The sequence below is a fragment of the Saccopteryx leptura genome, chromosome 12 (genome assembly GCF_036850995.1).
Source record: "Saccopteryx leptura isolate mSacLep1 chromosome 12, mSacLep1_pri_phased_curated, whole genome shotgun sequence".
In the NCBI taxonomy this organism is placed as follows: domain Eukaryota; kingdom Metazoa; phylum Chordata; class Mammalia; order Chiroptera; family Emballonuridae; genus Saccopteryx; species Saccopteryx leptura.
The window spans coordinates 40,529,233-40,552,062 of record NC_089514.1 but is presented as its reverse complement, the minus strand read 5'-3'; the positions used below and the strand labels follow the sequence as shown (position 1 = coordinate 40,552,062).

Sequence of the window (22,830 nt, the reverse complement as noted above, 5' to 3'; positions counted from 1 at the left end):
GTAATATGGTCACACAATGAAGTGCTATGCCACATCAAAAAAATGATCTATATGCTATAGGGAACAACATGAATGAATCTTAGAAAGGCAATGTTGAACAAAAGAAATAATATGTAGCATATGATTTTATTCTAAAATCCAAAAACAGGCAAAACTAAACTAAATATAATGGATTTTATATTGTATAGCATGTTTTGTTGAGCAAACTATAAAGAAAAGCAAGGAAGTGTTAATCACCAAAGTCAGAAAGAATAGTGGTTGCTTGGGGGGGGGGGGAGGTTCTGGGACCGGAAGGGGAGACCTGGGGAAGGGAGATTTGGCGGTGCTTATAGGGATTCTATTTCTTGATCAAGGAGGTAGTTACAGAAGTATTTGCTTTGTTATTGTTCATTATACTGTACACTTGTTTTGAACACTTTAATCTAAGAGTATTTTATTATACAATTTAAACAGGTTTTTAAAAAATGATAGCTAACACTTGCAAAATGTTTGGCATAGTGCCTGGCCCATATTAAAAGCTCAACAGATGGCAATTTTATTTACTTTTATAACCCAGTTGTTCGAGCCACATTGTATCCTAAACAACTTTCCAGCTTCTGGACTGAGCTGTAGTCTCCATGTGGTCTGGCTTTGAGGTAGAGATTCTGGATTCCTCTGTTTCTCAAGGTAGCTCCCACGTAAACCCCATTATTTAAGACAGTGCTTCTTAATTTTTTTATTTTTTTATTTTTATTTTTGGCAGAAACAGAGAGAGACTCAGAGAGAGGGACAGCTAGGAACAGACTGACAGGAAGGGAGAGAAGGGAGAGAGATGAGAAGCATCAATTCTTCGTTGCGGTACCTTAGTTGTTCATTGATTGCTTTCTCATATGTGCCTTGACTGGGGGGCTACAGCAGAGCAAGTGACCCCTGCTTCAAGCCAGCAACCTCACGCTCAAGCTGGTGAGCCTGTGCTCAAGCCGGTGACCTCGGGGTCTTGAACCTGGGTCCTCTGCCTCCCAGTCCGACGCTCCATCCACTGCGCCACTGCCTGGTCAGGCGACAGTGCTTCTTTTTTTTTTTTTTTTTTTTTTTTTAATTCATTTTTAGAGAGGAGAGAGAGAGGGAGAGAGACAGGGGGGAGGAGCTGGAAGCATCAACTCCCATATGTGCCTTGACCAGGCAAGCCCAGGGTTTCGAACCGGCGACCTCAGCATTTCCAGGTCGACGCTTTATCCACTGCGCCACCACAGGTCAGGCCGCGACAGTGCTTCTTAATTGATGTGTGCTGGTTTCTTGCACTGCCTCAAACTTTTTCCAAGTGTGCTGCCAAATTTGGCATTGTGCAATTTATTTTAGCACCTCTGTCATTATGTAATTCCAGAAAGCCAGATTGCAAAACTGAGCATCACATGAGGTGATGCACAGTCAGTCCAGCTTGCTGCCAGTCAGAGGTCAGGGCTCAAAGGTGGAACCTGATAGCAAGCTGGTGCCAGAGAAATGACAGCACGTTGGAACTTGGCCTCCTGAGGGTCTGTTAGGGAGGCAAAGTCAGAGCCAAACCATGGTGATGCAGGAGGGGACAAGGTGAATCCCAGGATAAATGTGGATCCATTCACATTTACCCTTCAACTACATAGCACCCCAAATCTAGCATTCCACAGAAAGGCTGACAATCACTGACTAAAGTAATATGAGAATGTCTGTTCCTTGAAACCTAACAATAGAATCACCATTCCATAGTTATTGGGAAGCTTGTGTGTACAATATCTAATTATAGTAATAGCTAATAATTATGGGTATGGTAATCATCACCAGGCAGTGTACTAATATTCTGTCCTCATTTTCACCCTACGAAATAGGTGCTATTATCATCTCCATTTCAATGGCTACAGATGAGGCGTGGAGGAATTCAGTAACTTGCTGAAGGTCATGCAGCTGGTAAGGACTAGGAAGAGGGATTGTTCTCATTCTCGGGTTCTAGAGGGATGGTATAGCCCAGTGCTGGGCAATTAGATGGAGGCAGGTTTTACTAATGATAAGCAAAAACATCCTAATGATGTGATAGGGAGTTTTAGAGAACAGCAGATTCTCTCTCTCTAGTCAAGGGCAGCAGGACGGTTTATCACATGTGCTTTAGAAGAGATTCCTGCAGTAGGTGGGCAGTTGGACTAACTGCTTTTCATGGTCCTTTCGAAGAACCTTGAATTATTTTAACAAGGTTTCCAATAGGAGGCTGGACTATTTTCTTTTTAAATATGAACTTCCTGCCTGACCATGTGGTGGTACAGTGGATAGAGTGTCGGACTGGGACGCAGAGGACCCAGGTTCGAACCCCCAAGGTCACCAGCTTGAGCCCAAGATCTCTGGCTTGAGTAAGGGGTCACTTGGTCTGCTGTAGCCCCCCCCCCTGGTCAAGGCACATATGAGAAAGCAATCAATGAACAACTAAGGTGCCACAACGAGGAGTTGATGCTTCTCATCTCTCTCCCTTCCTATCTGTCTGTCCCTATCTGTCCCTTTCTCTGTCTCTGTCACACACAAAAAAATAAATAATAAATATGAACCTCCTAACTCCAGTGCGTATCCTGTTATATAAGCTATTTGAGTATACTTTCATGTTGGTAGTCATGAACTTCTTCAGAACCCTTGAGGCATAGTAAAATGATTTTCCCTGTGGGGTTGTTTTCTTTTAGTCTTTTAGCTGACAGTAGTTGTAAAGAGCACTTCTGACTGTCATGAAATATCTTTCTAAGCTTTGGAAGAGAAATAATTTGCATAAAACATTCTTTCACACTTATTTCTTTTATTTCAGGCCAGAGGTGCTGATCTTTTTATATGGACTTTTCCTGCCACACCTCCCACGAATGGCATGTTAGTGTGAAGACTACGTTTGCGGCATTAACGATGGTGTTTGATAGCATTCGGGCTGTTTAGAATCTGCCCTTTAGACTGAAATGATATGTCTGGCTTTGTTTCCAGGGTTACAAGAACTTCTTTGGTTTATTTTCATGACTGTGCCCAGTGGAAATTCACTGCTCTGCTTTTCAGAAAGCAAGGCCTCTGCTACCAGCCTGCAGGATAATGGAGGTGTTGATTCTAAGAAGGAATATACCTGTCAAAAAGGACTCCTTGTGGTTAATGGGGCCCAAATTCATAATCAGAGGGTAGGAATGTTGTTTACAGGGGACCTCTCTCTCTCTCTCTCTCTCTCTCTCTCTCTCTCTCACACACACACACACACACACACACACACACACACACACACACACACACACACACAGTATTTCAGTGAAAAGCCACATACAGACTAAGATGCCAAATCTCCTGCACTAGGTTTCTGCTGTCTGAGCTGAATGTTATAAAGGAGTTCCTGGAATTGTATTTTGATCAATGAGCTGAGACCTGCCCCATCCAATCAAAGTTAAGCAGCTATAGCCTCATTTGTGTCTACAGGCCAATCAGAGTGGCTTCATAATGACCAATCAGAATGTGCAATTCTGACCACAGTGTCATTTGGACCTATCAAATTGTGCAAATTTAGGTTCTTCATTTGCATGAAAGGACCAGAGTGAGCAGTTTCTCTCTATATATACATAAGTGGAGCCTTCCATTTGTCTCAAGGGAGCCCACTTCCAGTTTTCTCTGAGGTCCAAAGGCTGTTTTCATACCATGTAAACTGTTCCCCTGAATGAAGTCTCCTTTTTCTGTACCTCAGATTGGGGACTCCTGTTGGTATTGGATTGCTAGCAGCTAGTTTTTGTTGATAGAGGCGTACAGTGGCATTTCTGTAGTTGGCTTTGGTTGAACCTTTGCTGTTACCTGACAAGACTTACTTGGTTGTGGTTGGTTATTTGGCCTGGGGTTGGAAAATAGACCCTGATGGTTCTCCATGGGAAGAATATATAAGAGCTGAGTTGCATATAGTTCCTTTTAAGATCTTAGAATGACAACTGTTTTAACTATATGTGCAGTGGCTGAGGGTTGTCATTACAACTGAATTTATCATTGCACCTACAATTAAGTAGTTAATTAAATTATGTTAATTAAGTTGAGTTTATTGAAGACATTATTTTTTTTAAATAAATTTTTATTAATGTTAATGGGATGACATTAATAAATCAGGGTACATATATTCAAAGAAAACATGTCTAGGTTATCTTGTCATTAAATTATGATGCATACCCCTCGCCCAGAGTCAGATTGTCCTCCGTCACCCTCTATCTAGTTCTCTGTGCCCCTCCCCCTCCCCCTAACTCTCTCCCTCCCTCCCTCCTGCATCCTCCCTCCCCCCACCCCTGGTAACCACCACACTCTTGTCCATGTCTCTTAGTCTCGTTTTTATGTTCCACCAATGTATGGAATCATGTAGTTCTTGTTTTTTTCTGATTTACTTATTTCACTCCGTATAATGTTATCAAGATCCCACCATTTTGCTGTAAATGATCTGATGTCATCATTTCTTATGGCTGAGTAGTATTCCATAGTGTATATGTGCCACATCTTCTTTATCCAGTGAAGACATATTATTTTTGAATAGACTTTACTTTTAGAGCAGTTTAAATTGAGTAGGAAGTACAGAGTTCCTGTATCCCTCCTGCTCACATGCCCTACTCGAGTAATATATTTATTATAATCAATAAACTTATATTAGCACATAATTATCACCCAAAACCCATACTTTATTGTTCACTCTTGTATGTTTTGTGGGTTTGGACAAATGTATAATGACATGTATCCACCATTATAATATCATACATATAGTTTCACTCCTAAAAACCCTCTGTTCTCTGCCTATTCACCCCCAACCCTCAACCCTAAGAAGTCACTGACCTTTTTACTATTTCTGTAGTTTTGCATTTTCCAGAATGTCATATAGTTGGAATCATACAGTATATAGATATTTCAGACTGGCTTTTTTTACTTAATAACGTGAATTTAAGTTTCCTCCATGTCTTTTCACGTCTTGGTAGCTCATTTCTTTTTAGTGCTGAATCATATTTCATTGTTTGGATATACCACAGTTTACTTATCTATTTACCTACTGAGAGACATTTTGGTTGCTTCCAAGGTTTGGCAGCAATGAATAATGTTGCTATTAATATCCATGAGAGGTTTTTGTGTGGACATAAGTTTTCACCTCATTTGGGTACATACCAAGAGCAAGATTGCTGGATCATATGGTAAGAGTGTGTTTAGTTTTGTAAGAAACCAACCAGCTGTCCTCCAAAGTGGTACCATTTTTCATTCTCACAGCAATGAATGAGAGCTCCTGTTGTTCCACCTCTTTGTCGGCTTTGGGGATTTTCTGGATTTTGCCTATTCTAACAGGTATGCAGTGTCATCTCATTGTTGTGTTGTTTTATATCTCCTAATGACATATGATGCTGATCATCTTGTCATATGCTTATTTGACATTCGTATGTCTTCTTTGGTGAAATGTCTGTTAATAACTTGTCCACTTTTTAACTGCGTTGTTTGATTTCTTATTGCTGAGTTTTAAGAGTTCTTTGTATATTTTGGATGACAGTCCTTTATCAGATGTATCTTTTGCAAATATTTTCGCCAGGTCTATGGCTTGTTTTCTCATTCTTTTTTTTTTTTTTTACAGAGAGAGGGATAGACAGGGACAGACAGGAACGGAGAGATGAGAAGCATCAATCATTAGTTTTTCGTTGTACATTGCAACACCTTAATTGTTCATTGATTGAATGAACAATTCAATCAAGCTGGTGAGCTTTTTGCTCAAATCAGATGAGCCCTCGCTCAAGCTAGCAACCTCGGGGTCTCGAACCTGGGTTTTCCGCATCCCAGTCTGATGTTCTATCCCCTGCGCCACCGCCCGGTCAGGCAATTTTTTCTCATTCTTTTGATTATAGACTATTTTAACAGTGTTCTACTAGATGTTGTATCAGCATATAAAATATATTAAGGCAGAATTTCTCCCTTTTAAGTGCTTATTGGGAAATATCTATTTCCCGTTTGCAGAAATAGCCCCATTGCTTATTTTTTGAGAGAGAGAGAGAGAGAGGAAGGGAAAGAGAGAGGAAGAGGAAGGAAGCGTTCATCTGTTGTTCCACTCAGTCGTACATTCGTTGGTTGCTTCTTGTGTGTACCCTGACTGGGAATGGAACCCGCAACCTTGTTGTTTCGGGAAGACGCTCTTAACTGATTGAGCTAATAGGCCAGAGCCCCCATTGCTTCTTTTATAGGCCACCAGTGAAACTCTTTAGTGGCTCATGGCAGTGGTAAAGGCTCCAGTAAATTGGTATATTTGGGAAACTCGCTTATTTATTGTTTAATGTAGTGAGAGTTCCACAATAAATCATACCCTGGTAACTCATGTATATAAAAGTTTGAAACTGACTTGTCTGGGAAGACAATGTCATTAGTAGTCTAAAAAATATTAATGACTGAGAGTCATATATTCCTTTACATACCATGGTCACTGATATTACCTCATTTGAAGATTATGAAGAAGCAATGACTTAATCTAAGTATGAAATGTAGTAATTTGACCAAGAGAAAGAAATTTTGCTTTTCTTTACATTGAAATACTTAAAAATATTTAACAAAAAAGAATCATTTTTAAATAGCATAGAGTCACAGGTAGTACACCTCACTTGACTTAACATCTAGAGTCAGCTTTGCTTATAGTGAATTATGTAATATTAGCAAATAAACATAATATGCTTAAACTTCAATAAATATTAAATAAAACCTTTTAGTGTGTCCATTCATAAGCAAAAAACAGGTCTCAAAAACCCAGTGTGAATTGGATATCAGGTGTATTCAGTTCCGATGCACTATATCAGCCCCAGTCACCTGGTGCCAAGGTCACTTTGGAGCAGAATGTCCAACTGACCATGTTAAATGAAAGGGAAATTCAAACATCGAGCTGAGGAGTAGAACAAATACTAGTAAGAAGGACAGTGAGCTGGATGTGTATCTAGGACATGTGCTCTGAACACCCTGTCTAATCCCAAAGAGGAAGAAATAGGCAAAGTGCCCAAATATGTCATTCCTTCAAGGAAGCCAGAGAGTGGGAGAGGGCAGGATAGGGTGGGAAAGAGAGGTTACAGTCCTATCTCCAACCAGGAAGACACGCTGGGTCACCCAACTGCAGGTCTCTCTTTGTGGTCAGACTGATACAAATGCTTCTCAAAAGTGCCTAAGCTGTGAAGTTCCCAAAGGCAGAGATTGAAAAAAGAGTTCAGCCTAGAAGGACTTTATGGCTAGGGCTCTGTGTAGTACAAAAATCATGGGTGTAGGACCCCTGCAGGCCTGGTTTGTAGTCCTAGCTGTGTCTTTAATAGTTATGTGACCTTGGGCCACTTATTTGAACCTCTGGGCCTTGATTTCTTCATATGTAAAATGGAATAATTTCTGCCATTCAGTACTACTGCAGGGCTGAATGATAACTTACATCAAATACCTGGACCATTATGGATTCAGTAAATGTTAAGTGATTTTAAAAAATTGTTCAGGCCTTATTCGTATGTTTAGTGATTCCACTGTAAGGAAAGCTCAGATGCACTTTAAATATACTTGCTTATACTGCTTTCCTTGGACACGAAATACTGTGCACTAATGTATTACTTCCTTAAGAGTATTATTAAGCATGCATACACTAGGATGCTTTCAGTTGCAAGTGGCAAAACCTCCAACTCAAAGTCGCTTTAAAAACAAGAGACTTTATTGGTTCGTGTAACCAGGAAGTCCCACAATAAAGTTAGCTTGACCCAGCAGCCCCGAGATGGATTGAAAAGTCTGGTTTCCTTTTGTTTCTTCTCGCTACTTTTTTTTTATTTTATCAGTTTTATTCCTCATCTGTCTTCCTTTGTAGTTGCAAGATAGCTGTCAGCAGAAGCTTAGGTCCATCTGTTAGAATTGAATTTACCCAGTGTGATGGAAAATCCACTATAATGGTGGCTATAATCTGATAGAAGTATATTTTTCCCTTATGTAGGAGAAATTTAGAGATAGCCCATAGCTGGTATGGTGGCTGCATCCCATTCCGGGGCCAGATGTCTAACTTGATGCACATTTTAGTCCACTGCTCCGTTTCTCAAGGTCACCTCCTGGTCCAAACTAAGTGCTGGAGCTCCAACCATCACATCTGCATTCTAGGCCTGAGGAAGGAACCTAAGAAAGGCTTGCCTCTTCTCCTGTAAGGAAACTCTTTGGAAGTACTACACAACCCTTTTGCTTTCGTCTCATTGGCTGGACCTTAGTCAAATAGGGTGGTTGCAAGAGAGACTGGGAAATAGAATCTTTTGTTGAACTCAAATATGCCCAGCTGGAAATTGAACCATTCTTATTCCCAAGAAGAAGGGGACAATGAATATTTGAGGGCAAGCAGTGGCCATTGCCACTGAAGGCCACATGCTTCCTTATTCAGACCCAATGGACACAGAATGTTTTTTGGGAGCTTCCATGGAAGAGAACAAGTGTTTTTTTCTTGGCAAACCCCAGAAAACAAAACACACGTCAAATCCCACTGGATGAAATTGGATCTGTACCTATTCTTTCCTCACTCACTGTGGAGAGAGAGAGAGAGAGAGAGAGAGAGAGAGAGAGAGAGAGAGAGATTGAGATTGAGTGTGTGTGTGTGTGTGTGTGTGTGTGTGTGTGTGTGTGTGTGTGTGTATGAGGTGGTTAGCGCTGATTGGCTGGGGCACATGAGAGCTCTCCTGGATTGAGGGTGGGGCTAGTTCCCAGCCACATCACTGGGACAGTCAAGGATCCATTAGGAAAAGGGAAGGGACTTCAGTACAAAGTTTTCTTCCACTCTCCAATTCCCTGCAGCCCTGTTTTCACTATGCTAAACAATTCTTTGACTTTTTACCTCTTGATAAAGCCTTGCATTTCAGATACCTCATTTATCTTTTTGGATCTGTTTTGAATTTTCTCCAATCTTTCCTGGTTCATACTGGACACAGTAATCAGGCAAATCTCTAAACAGCTCTAAGGTTCAGTTTCCCATCTATAAGTGGTGAGGGTCATGGTATCCACTTTCCTCCAAAGATCAAATGAGATGATATGTACATGCGTGGCGCACAGTGAGCATTTAATAAAAGTTATATAATAAGAATAACCATGCTTCCCAAGTCTCGGATTCTATTCTCCTATTTGTGTTTTTCTCTGTCATGCTCGTTTCTTTACCTGAAGCCTTAGGAACCACCTTTTTGCTGTGGTCCAGCTTCTGTTTTTGTAGTTTGTGTTTTTCTCCTTAGAAATTCTTCTCAATAAATGTCCCTGTGTCTATTTCTGACCGCGTCTTTAAATTTAATTTGCCAAAGTAACTTTCCATGCCTGGAGGTATGACAATAAGGAGAAATGATTCGTGTGGGCAGAGAGGAGAAAAGCAGCTGTGAGGAGCAGGTGGAGGGAAGGCTGGTGTGGTCCCATGTTGTTCTCACCTCCAGCCCACGCCACCACGGCCTCAGCCTCACCACAGCCTCAGGGGCTGGAGGACTTAGAAAAGGAAGACGAAATGTGCTCTGTTTGATCATGGGAATTTACATAAGAAACATCCTCAGTCCTTAGGTCATTTTATTTTTTGAAGGAGAATTTTTATTACTTTTATGCGCAGAAAACTCAACAGTGCACACTTAGCCCAGCTTGGTGGCCAGTTCTTGAGCGCTGGCTGTTTCTAGCTCGGTAATGCAAGCCAGCAACTTTGGACCCAGAACATTGCCTCCCAGTGGTGGTGGGTCTCATCATATCTGTCGTTGTAATTAGTCTGCGTGCTGCCACCAGCTTAGCCAGAGCTCCTTTGTCCTCCTGTTAGCCTGTGTGAAGGTGCTGGTGTGGTAGGTCTCCCTGTGCATAGCCACCCACTGGCCTTCCCCTGGACAGCGCAGTGGGGAACCCCGCCTTACAGTGCAGGGCAGGCAGGAAGACGACCAGCAGGACAGGAGCCACATCGTGTGCCGTCACCACCAGCCAGGCGTGACAGTGCTAAGCAGGGGTTAGCACTGTTCCCTGCTTGGAGGACAGGCGGCCCCCTGCTGGGGATGTCCCCTGTGCCGGCAGCTTTTCCTCACATGGGCCAACGATTTCTGTGTCTTCGCTTGCTTTGTCTCTGCTCTGTGCTTGTGGGCCAGCAGAAGCAGCTAAGTAGCTGTTTGGTGGTCCGAAGCCTGGGCAAACCGGTTAATGGCAGGAGGGGCTTCCAGAGTCTCCTAGAGAACAGCCCTGTGCCGCTGCAGCCAAATGGAGTGGGCACTTACAGAGTAGGCGAGATCCCCGTTGGGCTAGATGTCCTGGCCAGTGCCAAAACACTAGGGCTTTTTCTCGAACAGAGAATTTACCTTCTTCTTAGCCTCCTGCTTCCCTACAACAGCAGGGCGGGCACTGCCTTCCTCCTTAACCTCCTTTCCCATCTGCATTTGGGCTGCAGGAGGAGAAAGCAGTCAGTAGGCCTTGAAGCTGATTGTCTCCATACTGCTTAGAGTTGAGCACATGAGTTTTATTTGGTTTGGAAATTCAAAGGGTGGGCTCTTTCTCTTGAGGGGCTGAGAAAGCCACCTTCAGCTGCATCTGAGATCGTTTGTCCTCACCCTCTTACCTCCTCCCATCCTCCCTCCTTGCTTCGGTGAGTCCCGAGGAGCTGGGCGGACTTGCACCAATTTCCCATCAAGGAGCTGCTAGGGATGCCTGCCCTGCACGTGGTGGAGACAGCGCTTCCTGGAGTGCTGCTTGTAGTTCAGTCTTAATTGTCAAGGAGGGGATAATAGCTAACATCAATTGCTAGTCGTTCTAAGTACTTTGCAGACCCAGTAATAGTAATAGCTGGCATTTAGTAAGGTACTTAGTGTGTACAAAGTGTAGTTTAAATTGTTTTCTATATATTAATTTATGCTGTTCCCTAGTACTCCTCTGAAGTAGTAACTACCAGTGTCCTCATTTCACAGATGGAGCACTGGGCTCTGAAAGGTTAAACAACTTGCTCAGGTCATTCAGCTAGAACTCCGTTGGGTCAGCGAGTGTCATGGCACAGGCTGAAAACCCATCGGCCCTGGTCCTGCTCCTGAGCCTGGGGGGGAGTGAGGAAGGCAGGCCTGTGACCACCAGCGATGCCTGTGACACTTCTGTTTCCCTGCTTCCTGATCTTCCTTTCACCCCTAGGGCTGTTGGCCAGGCTGGCCTGGGACTCACTCGGGGGCTCTGAAGTATCAGACACCACACTCATAGTTCCACCAGTTACATAAAGAAACTAGCAAGGGAAGACATCATTTAAAGTGGGATTGATTTATTTATACTGTGACTTGTTCCATAAAGGATTTATGACACTATAAAGAAATGCCTCCCGTTCTGGGAGAGAGCATCGGTTTGGTGTGTGTAACAGTGTAGCTGAGATCCTAGGGACCTAGTTGGATCTTGATCTTCTTGCACCCGTGTTTATCTTTAAATTGGAAATGATGTCTTCCTGGTGGAACTGGGCAGGTATTAATGACAGTTCATGTGAAGTCCCAGCATAAGCCTGGCTCCCTGTGGGTGCTCAGTGGATGGTGATGATGATGATGGTGAATGTCACAAGGCAGAGAACGACACAGAGTCAGGAAAACAAGGGCCAGGGTAAAAAAACAAAGCCAGATTTGACGCCTGTACAAACATATCTGCCAAAGTCGCACTGGCTCTCTTGGGGCTGTGTGAAGAGGGAAACCTGATTAGGTAATTGTTCACGATGATCCTGAGAGGAAAACAGAATCAGGAAAGGCAGCTTGCAGGCCAAGGTGGAAACAAGAAGCTCTCCAGAGTCCTGAGAAGGAGGAAGACTCTGCAGTTTTAGAAATGATGTCCTCAATAACTTCTGAGTGTAAACCCAGTGCCAAGTGCCACTGGCTGTCCTTCAATAGAGGCTAATGGCAACAAGCCAGAGCATAACCGACAGGAAGCATTGCACTGACAGGCGTGTGAAAGGCTCAGGCCCAGTGCTCTCTCTTGTTTCGACTTAACCAGGGGTATGGGAGCTGATGTCTGTGAGCGTGATGAGGGGCCCTTGACATGCATTACATTTAAGTCTTACAACAACCACTTGAGGTTGGTAATATGATCATCTCAGTTTTGCAGATGAGTGAACCAAGGCCCAGGAAATAGGCCCAGGCCCACTGAGCACATGATCCCTAGCCAGGCTTCCCACCCGGGCGGGCAGGCTCCAGAGCTGGCACCACCCCCTTTGTCTCTCTGGAAGACTGGGTGGACTCAACATCCTTGTGGTGGTCCTGGCAACTGAGCCTTTGACAAATCTTAGGCATCAGTGAGTTCAAGAAAACATGTATGAAAAGCCTGACAGGCCAATGTTGTTTGGGGCCAGTTACTGTGGATTGGGGTGGCTCCCCCGTCAGCCAGGAAAACCTACTGTTGCTCAGGAGCCTTACCCACGTGTTCTCATGACCTCAACTCAGAAGAGGGAGGTCAGACAGGAGAAGGGCCAAGATCCACCTTGGATCTTCAAGTCACTCGAATGCACAGACAAATGGGTGATTGAATACCCATAGTTCTCTGTGTATTATGGCTGCAATAACTTTAGTTTGAAAAAGTGTCAAGGAAGTTAAATTCCTGTTTTGACTATTTCAAAAAATGAATATATGATAGCCATAGGATATTCAATACACTCCTTTTATTGATTTTTTCCTAATGTATTAGACGTTCTAAACTATCTGACAGGAAACCTTCTAAACCTCCCCCATCCTGTAACCACCATCATAGTAGAATGTTCTAGAAAGGCCAAGTAAGAGTATTGTGCTGTTTCTGCATGGTAGATATCGCATGGTTATAACTGTGACAGAAGTAGGACTCCAGGTGGCACAGACTTTGGGTCCTCCTCTTGTGTGTCCACACGAATTGGCAGAGTCCCCGGCTCCCCTCTGTGAGAGCTGGGCCCTCCTCAGAACTTCCCGAGATTCTGAAGGGCTGCGGCCTCCTGTTCAGCCCACCATCCAGGCTTGTCACATCCTGGTGGCGAGTGTTCTTACCCTGCCTGTGTCGCCCCCTGCTGTACAGGGCCCACTTGTCCCCAAACTTGGGCCCAATGTGGAGAAGTTGGAGCACAAAGCACCACAGGCAAGCGTCCTGTCCCTTGTTAGGATCATAGGCCATGTCTCTTAAGGTTCTGGCTTGCCATCAGCTACTTAGGCTGCTCTCCCCAAGGAGCTGCTCTCTGCCCAGCTAACCGCCTCCTCCAATCCCCAAATTCCAGTGACTTACTTACAGAGCAGAACGCAGCACATTCTGCGTTTTCCGCTTTACTTCCAATGCTGGGTCAGAGCTTGCTTCTCTCACCCATAAAGTCTTCTCCAGGCTCTCACAGTGTGTTTCTTCACTGGAAGATAATTTATGGCCTAATACGTGAAAGTGGCCACAGTCATGGTTTTAAGTAGTATTTCCTCCCTGCTACATCATATGTATCAGAACTTATAGAATAGTTGGAAATTAAGTTTTTATAATGTAAGGACAAAATAATATAATAAAAATGACCAGAAATGAGCTGTAAAGCCATGAAAAGACATGGAGGATGCTTAAATGCATATTACTAAGTGAAAGAAGGCCATCTGAAAAGGCTAGATACTCTATGATTCCAACTATATGACATTCTGGAAAAGGCAAAACTACAGACAGTAAGAAGGTCAGTGGTTGCCAGGGGTTGAGGGGGAGGGATGAACAGGTGCGACGCAGAGGGTTTCAAGGCAGTGAACACACTCCGTATGGCACAGCAGGTGGATATGTGCCACTATACCAGGGGTTGGGAACTTATGGCTTGCGAGCCAGATGTGGCTCTTTTGATGGCTGCATCTGGCTCGCAGACAAACCTTTAATGAAAAAATATAATAACATTAAAAATATAAAACATTCTCATGTATTACAATCCATTCATTTCCTACTGCTCATGTTCATGGTTGCGGGTGCCTGGAGCCAATCACAGCTATCCTCTGTGACACCAAATTTTTACTGGATAGTGCGTCACATACACGGGTTGTTGTATGGCTCTCACGGAATTACATTTTAAAATATGTGGCATTCATGGCTCTCTCAGCCAAAAGTTTCCCGACCTGCACTATACCTTTGTCCAGACCTGTAGAATGTATGGCAACAAGAGCGAACATAATGACTGTAAACAAAGGACTTGGAGTGATAATGATGTGTCAGTGTGGATCAATCTATTGTACCAAGTGTGCCACTCCGGTGGGGATGTTGAGGTGGGGGAGGCTGTATGTTGGGGGGAAGCAGAGGGTCTATGGGAAATAGCTGTAGTGTCTGCTCAGTTTTGCCATGAGTCAGTCTAAAACTGTTCTAAAAAAATTAAATCTGTTAAAAAAAAAGACTTCAAATAGGAGTTGGCTATGATTAAGTGAGAAATGGTGGTGCCAAAAATAAGGGAGGAAAAGAGGAGATGGCTATTGATATTGGCTAGGGAGGGGCACTAGGCTTTCTGGGGAGAAAGTGGAAGTTGGACTGAGGTTTAGGTGATGGGATTTGATAAGTGGGGACTGAGTAGGAGGGTGTCACAGGGAGGAGAAACAGCCTGAGCAAATGCACAGTGGCATGACAAGGGACCCACAGGACTGGGGAGTGAGCAGGGGTCCAGGCCTGCTGGGAGGGCAGGGTCCTCTCCAGGGGAGGAGGAGGAGCAGAAGGCTGCCGTGGAGCCCCTGCCTATGGTTTTCGGGTATTATTATCACAGCGAACATGTTTTGATTGCACTTCTCTGTAGGAGACACTGAACAATGTCAACGGCCAGGGTGCAGCTCTGTAATCCAGTTTGTTTCTTACAACAGGTGTTTGTTTATTACAGATAGCAGGGATAACTTGACAGTGTCGTGTCAGCCTTGTCTCATGTACCAGCTGAACTCAATGACATTAGCATCGTGGGTCTAACAAGATAGGATGCTATTACTGAACTCTCAGGGAGGCTGCCCAAGGCTGGACAGTGCTTCATGTGCAGTACGGGCCACTGGGACTGAGCGAAGGCAGCAGAAACACTTCAAGTTGGAACCCCGTGCCTGTGTCAGTTACTCCAGTGGTTCTCAAACTTCTGCCTGTGCCCGAGTCACCTGGGGGTTATTAAAACATAGAGTGCTGTGCCCTACTCCCAGAGCTGCTGGTTCAGAAGGTCTGGACATGGTCAGAGAGTCTGTATTTATAGCAAGTTTCTAGGTGGTGCCAATGCATCTTTGGAGATTACACTTTGACAACACAAGTCTACTCCTGAGCGCTATTGTTTTTTTTTTTGTTTTTTTTTTAATTGGGTTTTTTTTTTAATAATAAAAGGCTTTATTGAGTACAGAGCGCTTCCCACCGAGGAGGTTCCCTAGCCCCGGGGACAGAGGCTAGGCAAGTCGCAAGGGGTGACCTCCGTGAGAGATATTTAAAGGGTCCCTAGGATGGTCGAGCTAATATGACGTGGTGAAATCTCACTGGCTGACGGAGGTGTCGCTCTTTTCCAAAGAGGTCCTGGGAAGTTTCTTTTGGCGCGCTTGGTTGTGGGCTGTCCTAGCCAAAGTTTCTGGGTCTGAGTTCCTCACATGACCATCCCCCATTATGCACCAACCTTACATTCTGACCTTTTGTGTTAAATAGAATAGGGGCACTGTTTATTCATCTGGCTACTTCCTGCTGAGTAGGGGCGACGTGGGGAGGGGAGATTGGCTGGTGGTGGCTTTGAGGGGTGTCAGGAGGAACATCTGTTTGGCTGTGAGTTGAGAAACTTTGTGGATGCAGTCCTGTAAGGATTTTAATAAAGGAGTAATAGGAGGATCTGTAGGGTCCAGTCTTTTGGTAAGATGGAGATGGATAGAGTTCAGTGATTCCAACTGCCAGTGGTCCTGCATGGAGGCAAGCTTGAGGCACAACTGTATGCCAGGAGTGGTGTACGAAGGGGGAAAAACTGCATGTCAGGAATGGTGTGCAAAAAGGAAAAGGGGTGTCCCATCCATTCCCATAACCGAGACCTGTGAGGGAACTAGAGGTCCAGAGTGTGATGGCAAAACAGAGAAGGTAGCCCCCATGTCCACAAGAAATGAGATGGACTTACCCACTAGTTGCAGCATACCCTGGGTTCTCCGAGTCCAGGCCGTGTCCTAGGAGTTTGAGTGATGCACTCACCTGGCTGGGTTGTCCTCCCCATTCGGGCGGCTTGTCCTCCATGTAGAGGCGCTGAGGAAAAGCCTGTTGCCCAAAGGGGCAATTGCTCCACCAGTGACCGGGATGCTTGCAGTCAGGGCAGGGCTCAGTGGGCAGCTGCGGGCAGGGGCCCTGCCGGGACCAATGACCTTGCTTGCCACACTTAAAGGCAGTTGCTGGTGGGATTTCTCTATGCGGCTTGGACTGTGCCTTGCCCCTGTTGCTCTGCCAGCCTCAGGGTTGCCACAAGAGCCTGGGTTTGGAGTGTTACCTTCTGCTGCATGCGGGCCTGGCGAACAGCCTTGGCCTGTTTCTACTAGTTGGGACCATTACAAACTTTAAATGCCATGTTCACAGGTCCTGGATAGGGGTTTGGGGGTTGAGAATAAGAGGAGGGGGGCTCCTAGGGAGCCCAGCACCCAGATCCAGCAGGAAACACTGGAGCTAGAGGCAGGACAGGGCCAGAACTTCCTGCAAGAAAATTGGGGTTGGGCCTTGGGGTCCTGCAAACTGGTGTAAGAGCCAATAGTAGGTGGAGAAAGACCTGACAGAGGAGGGGTTTAAGAACACAGTGGAGAAGGGAGGGGGCCCTGGCCATCAGGGGAGGAGAAAGAGAGACTGGTAGTGGTGCCAAGGGAGGGGAGGGGGCTCTCAGAGGGAAGAGACCCAAGCGAGAGAGGTCTGCGGAGGGACCAGAGAGAAGTCCTGAGATAGAGGCGCCCCCGGGGGTCAGGCAGGAGGAGGAGAGAGTTGGGAATCCTCGGAGAAGGAAAGATCAGGAGTGGAGGTTTTAGGTGAGCTTTCTCTGGCCAGAAAAAGGGCCTGCGCGTAGAACAAGCGGCACTGAGATTAAGGACAGGCGCGTGGATAATTAGAAGCCGTGAATGTAAGGGATCTCCAACCAGCTCCCAGCTTTTTTGGCGATAGTTAAATTGGTGAAGGTGTTAAAACCAAAAGTCCCTTCAGGAGGCTAATTCAGTGGATTCTGTGACCTGGCCACAGCGGAGAAGAAGAACAGTTTCTTCTTCTTTACGGAGGAAGATTCCTGTGTCCCCATGGCCACACTTAGTCCTTAGAGTGGTCAGAGATAAGTATTGGCGTCCCAAAACTCAAGCTCTGGCCACCGGATGGATAAGGTAAAGTGGATGTGCTCGAGACATCTCCATGGGCACACACGCGCTCAGACGGAAAGAGATCCCCGACGTAGCTACAGTTTCGGACAGTGAGTCTCAGCGGAAAGAACTGAGGGGAAGGCTGGAGGCAGGGGACTTACCGCACCATGTGCCGAAGTGGGTGTGTTGGGCAGATAAAATATATTATGCTCACTTTGTTAAAGATGGCGCTGCCCATGTGGAGGCTGTTGCCCAGGTGATATTAATGTGTGTTGGGGGCGGGCTGTGGGCAGGCAGGATCCTTGTAGACTGGGGCTTGGTTTTAGGACTAAGCCTTTCCCACCCTTTTTGATGTGGGGTGGTACAATCCAATCATGCCCCAGATAAGTGACTTTGTATTAGAGATTTCCCTATTTTGTATATTGGATTAAAGGTTTTGATTTCTACATTATAAAATGGAGGCAGAACGGGAGCTTGCTCTCTCAGTTCCTGAAATAAGCATTAGAGAGCAGAGCAGAGAAAGGCCACGTGGAGGAGGCCTGGAGAAGCAGCCAAGATGGTGGAGTGCTGAGTGAGAAGCCAGTTTGTGCAGAGTTTGTGCAGGGAGAAGGAAGGAGATGGGGAACAGAGGTGAATAAGTTTGGTGAGCTAGAAACCTTTGGTTCTAGGAAACTCGGATAAGTCAGTAGCTTTGTGAGCACTGAATGTGAGTGGGTTTTGGAGCCCAGTGTGTTGTACTTGCCTGCTGGGTGCAAGCTAGGATTAAAGATGATGGCCCACCAGTTTTTGGCTCCATTGTTTCCTTACCAACTGTCCGAATCCAATGCGAACCTGCATGGGCCAGGCTGCTGTGATGGTGGTCACGGCCACTGGCTTTACAGGGTGGAATCCTGGTTCTTTCTTGGAGGGGAAGGGAAGAGGAGCGGTCCTTGTGGACTTCAAGTCCTCCTGGGTTCTCAGCACCAAAATGTAAGGTATTTTTCCCCCCTCCAAGAAAGAAGGAAGGGGCTGGAGCCACAAACTGTGGAATAATAAAAGGCTTTATTGAGTACAGAGTGCTTCCCACCCTACGAGGTTCCCTGGCCCTGGGGATAGAGGCTAGACAAGTCACCTGAGCGTTATTGTTAACTTACAGAACTTTCCCTCTCCGGTTCTGCGTCTGTAATGCTGTGCCCTAAGGCACTTCACATTTGGAGAGAAGAGTGAATGGAAGCCAAAAGGTAGAAATAACTCAAATGTTCATCAGCAGATGAATGGATAAGTAAAATGTAGAGAGTGTGTGTTTGTGTGTGTGTGTGTGTGTGTGTGTGTGTGTCTCCACATGATGGAATATTATTCAGTCATAAAAAGGAATGAAATACTGCCTGACCTGTGGTGGCGCAGTGGGATAAAGTGTCCTCCTGGAACACTGAGGTCGCCGGTTCAAAACCCTGGGCTTGCCTGGTCAAGGCACATATGGGAGTTGATGCTTCCTGCTCCTCCCCCTTCTCTCTCTCTCTCTTCCTCCCTCCCTCTTTCCCTCTCTCTCTCTCCTCTCTGAAAAAAAAAAGGAATGAAATACTGACCTGCTACAACATGGATGAACCTTGAAAACATTTTAAGTGAAAGAAGTCAGTTACATAAGGCCACATGTTGCATGATTTCATTTATTTGAAATGCCTGAAATAGGCCAGTCCATAGAGACAGAAAGCAGATTGGTGATTGCCGGAAGCTGGGGTTGGGAAGGAGGGAGGAGTGACTGCATACTGGGTTTCTATTTGGGATGATGAAGTTCTCAAACTAGATAGTGGTGATGGTTGCACAACATTGTAAATGTACTTAGTACTACTGAATTATATACTTTGAAATGGTTTAAATGATAAATATTATGTTATGTACATTTATATAGGGTCTATAATTTTCATACAGTATCAGGGTGGTTAACTCTTTCATAGATCAGCACAAAATTTCTGGCAGACCCGGTGGTTTAAAACCACTGATGTAGAAAATAGAATAAAGAGACTTTAGAATCAGTTTGAAAATCAGCTCCACTACCAACTGAGCATTTGTTTTTGCAAAGCCTGTTTCTCCTGAGGAAAGAACACTATTTTATAGTGTTGTTCTAAGGTTGACATGAAACAGACCAGTTCCCCAGTTGCAATAGCGTTAGACACAGTTTTGTCATTATGCATCTCTGCATCTGCTTCGAGCCTGAGAGAGAGACACACGTGAAAACCCTAACCCTGTACTACCTGCTACCCTGAATGTTTCTCCCTCCACCTGAGGGGAAGCACATGTTTAGGTTAGGAATTAGTGAGAGTGGCCTCTAGAGTCCATAATCTGGAAGCAGAAGAGATTGTTAGCCTAGTAGAAATCCTTTTTGCACTCATGCTTTATAACGATATCAATATACTTTATTAGATAAAAACAGACAAAATTCACTCACAAATTCCTCACAATAAAGTCATTTGGATATTTTCATGTTTCTGTTCAGTCCTTATTTGTAGGTAGAATAGGTCTTATATTTTTATTCAACTACAATTATGACATAGATACAATCTTATATTTTGCTTTTTGTTCACTCAGTACTTTATCATCCACATTTGTCATGTTTCTATAGTTTATTATTTATATATTTTGCAAGAAAGAGAGAGGGAGGAGGGAGGAAGGGAGAGAGATGAGAAGCATCAATTTGTAGTTGTGACACTTCAGTTGTTCATTGATTGCTTCTTATACGTGCCTTGACCAGAGGGCTCCAACTGCATCAGGGACCTCTTGTTCAAGCCAGTGACCTCAGGCTCAAGCCAATGACCATGGGGTCATGTCTATGATCCCATGCTCAAGCTGGTGACCCTGCACTCAAGCCAGCAAACTTGGGGTTTCAAACCTAGGACCACAGTATCACAGGTTGACACTATCTACTGTGCCACCACTAGTCAGATTATAGTTCTTCATTATTGACATTTTAATGGCTTCATAGTGTTTTATTTAGTTGCCTTACTATAATTTACCTTAATAGTCCTCTATTGTTAAGCTTTTTGATTGCTTCCAAGTTTTTACTACTGGAAATTGTGCTCAATAAAAATATTTCTTCATATAACTTTTAATTTCCTTTGGCCTATTTCCTTAAAGTAAAATTTTCATAAGTTACTGGATCAAAGGGTCTGAACATTTTAATGCTCTTGAATGCGCCATCAAATTGCTTTGGAAAAGAATTGTATCAGTTTACATTGCTACCAACAGGGTGTGGGTATCTCATTGTCAAAAACCTTTCAGCACTGAATCTCATCATTTTAAAAGGTTTACAAATTGTACAACTATAATCTAATTTAATATGAGATAATAAATTACTGTATCCAACATCTTGTCGTGCATAACTTTCCTCCTCTCATTTGTTTTCTGGTGGCATCCCACTATTTTGTAAATTGTTGGGAGGAGGCATTTTACAAACCTGCGCATTATAGAAAATCAATGATTACTTTTGAAACAATAAATAATTCAGGTAATCCCTCTTCCTAATAATTCTTTGGGTTTCTAACAGCAGGTTTCTTTTTAAATTAAATAAACTACATTACACTTTATTTCACTTATGTTGGTCGCCTCAGAGTTTTGTTTGCTGGAAAAACCTATGTGAGTTTTCACTTGGCGGGAAGTAGATCTCCCCACAGCACACAAGGACAGCAGCTAGGCCATCGCCCTTCCCTCCAGCCTCTCTCTGCACTCCATCTCATTTCTTGTATTCTCGGGAAGGGCTAGCTCAGTGTGAATAAAGGAAATACAGTTTGTAGAGTGCACGAGAGGACAGTAAACACAAACAGGCCCTTCCCAGCTCTGGAGCCTAATTTCACTTGTTCAGCGGTAGGTTTGTGCATGCCCAGATGACAGTGTTTGTGCTTTGTACCCATTGACTGGGACAGTTCCATTCACGGTGATGAAAAGCTGCTGTGAATTCAGGAACACTTTTAAGTAGCTAAGTATATATTTTATTAATTTCAGTAGTGTCTACATAAATTTCAAAAATCATAGTAAAGAACATGCAGGAGGCCCATCTGCCCAGCTGCGTGCAGCTGTTGGTGCACATCTGTATTCTCGAGTCCCTCATGTCCTTCAATGCACAGAGTTGGGAAATGCTGCTCTGAGGATAAGCCAGTATCTTAGTATTATCACTGAGAGGTGTTTAACTAGCCAAGATGACTAGGGAAGAGCTTGTCGTCACTGGACTTAACTAGTATTTAATACTGTAACCTGCTCTCTATTAGGTGTAGGCACTCCTTAATTTTTGAAGATGTCTAACTTAAAAGTTTGCTTTCTGCCTGTCTGTGTTTCTTCACATCAGTGACAGCAACAAACAATTAAGGGTTTTTCTTAAATGTCTTGCTGCCTGAAATAACATCTTCCAAGTAAAAAGAACAAAGGCTGCACCTCTTCTCTCTTCCCTTCATTGGCCATAACATCTTGACACCTGCTTCTGTCTCCAGGTTTGTCTAAGACTTAGCTGACCCCTCACAACAGTGAGATGTATATTTCCGTTGGGAAGGGATTGTGTTTGCGGCTCTCAAAGGAAATGTATGCTGGTGGTTTGCAGAGAGCTGTCGAGGGTCCCTCGTCAGAGGGCAGCGGGGCCACCGGAGCTGCGTCACCTCCTGGCTGAGGAGCGCTGTGTCCTGTCACGCTTGGTGCTTGTGAGGATGTATGATCCACTTATTTGCACCCTTTACCCTTTTCAGTTTCCTCGAAAACACTCTGGCTGTCATTTACTCCAGCTTCAATCTTCAACATTCATCTTAGCCCACATCACGTCATCGATTCCTAAACTCGGGGGAACGGAGAGGTCATGACTCTGGTTGCCAAGCCTAACTTTTCATCAGACTCCCTAGGCAACCTTCACTAAAATACATATCCTTGGCCCCACGTGTGTTCTGATTCATTGCAACTATGTGTGGACAGGAAACCTACATTTTGGGGGGTTGGTTGTGTATTTTTTTAACTCACTAGGTCACTGGTTTATTACAAAAGGATGTGACTCAGGAACTGCTATGGAAGAGATGCATAGGACAAGGTGTGTCGCAGGTGTACGGGGCTTTGTGCCCTCTCCAGGTGTGCTGCTTCCAGCCCCTGCCATGGTCACTAACCCTGAGGCTCCCGAACCTACACTTTGAAAAGATCTCCTTGTGCTTTTGAAGTTTCAGAACCATCACTCTAACTGGGCTGTCAGGGCAGACGCCCTGGCAAGTGGTCAGATAACTTGCACAGGAACACCTCCAGCTATGGGTGCTCACTACCTTTTATGAGTGGCCTGAGTTTAAACAGTGCTTTCTTATGGTAAAATAAAAGGTATTTTCATCACAAAAGTGTCTATCTATTGCAGTGGTCCCCAACCTTTTTTGGGCCACGGACCGGTTTAATGTCAGAAAATATTTTCACGGACTAGCCTTTAGGATGGGATGGATAAATGCACAAAATAAAATTATGCGACTGACGTAAAAACTGTGGTATTTTTAAATATAATTGTCGAACTTATGCGATAAGCATCAAGAGTGAGTCTTAGACAGATGTAACAGAGGGAATCTGGTCATTTTTTAAAAATAAAACATCATTCAGACTTAAATATAAATAAAACGGAAATAATGTA

The 22,830-nt window shown here is 44.3% G+C and overlaps 1 protein-coding gene and 1 pseudogene across 1 annotated transcript in view; one reads left to right on the top strand and one right to left on the bottom strand.

Annotated features, from left to right (window-relative positions):
• The window catches only part of CDHR3 (cadherin related family member 3), a 257,056-nt gene that overhangs the window by 37,781 nt on the left and 196,445 nt on the right, over window positions 1-22,830 (top strand). The window contains exons 2-3 of the mRNA XM_066354381.1: window positions 1,842-1,920; window positions 5,236-5,310. Coding sequence (XP_066210478.1) covers window positions 5,238-5,310 — 73 coding nt within the window. The 5' untranslated portion in view covers window positions 1,842-1,920; window positions 5,236-5,237. The remainder of the gene's footprint in view (window positions 1-1,841; window positions 1,921-5,235; window positions 5,311-22,830) is intronic.
• LOC136384139 (large ribosomal subunit protein eL8 pseudogene) lies at window positions 9,587-10,373 on the bottom strand (annotated as a pseudogene).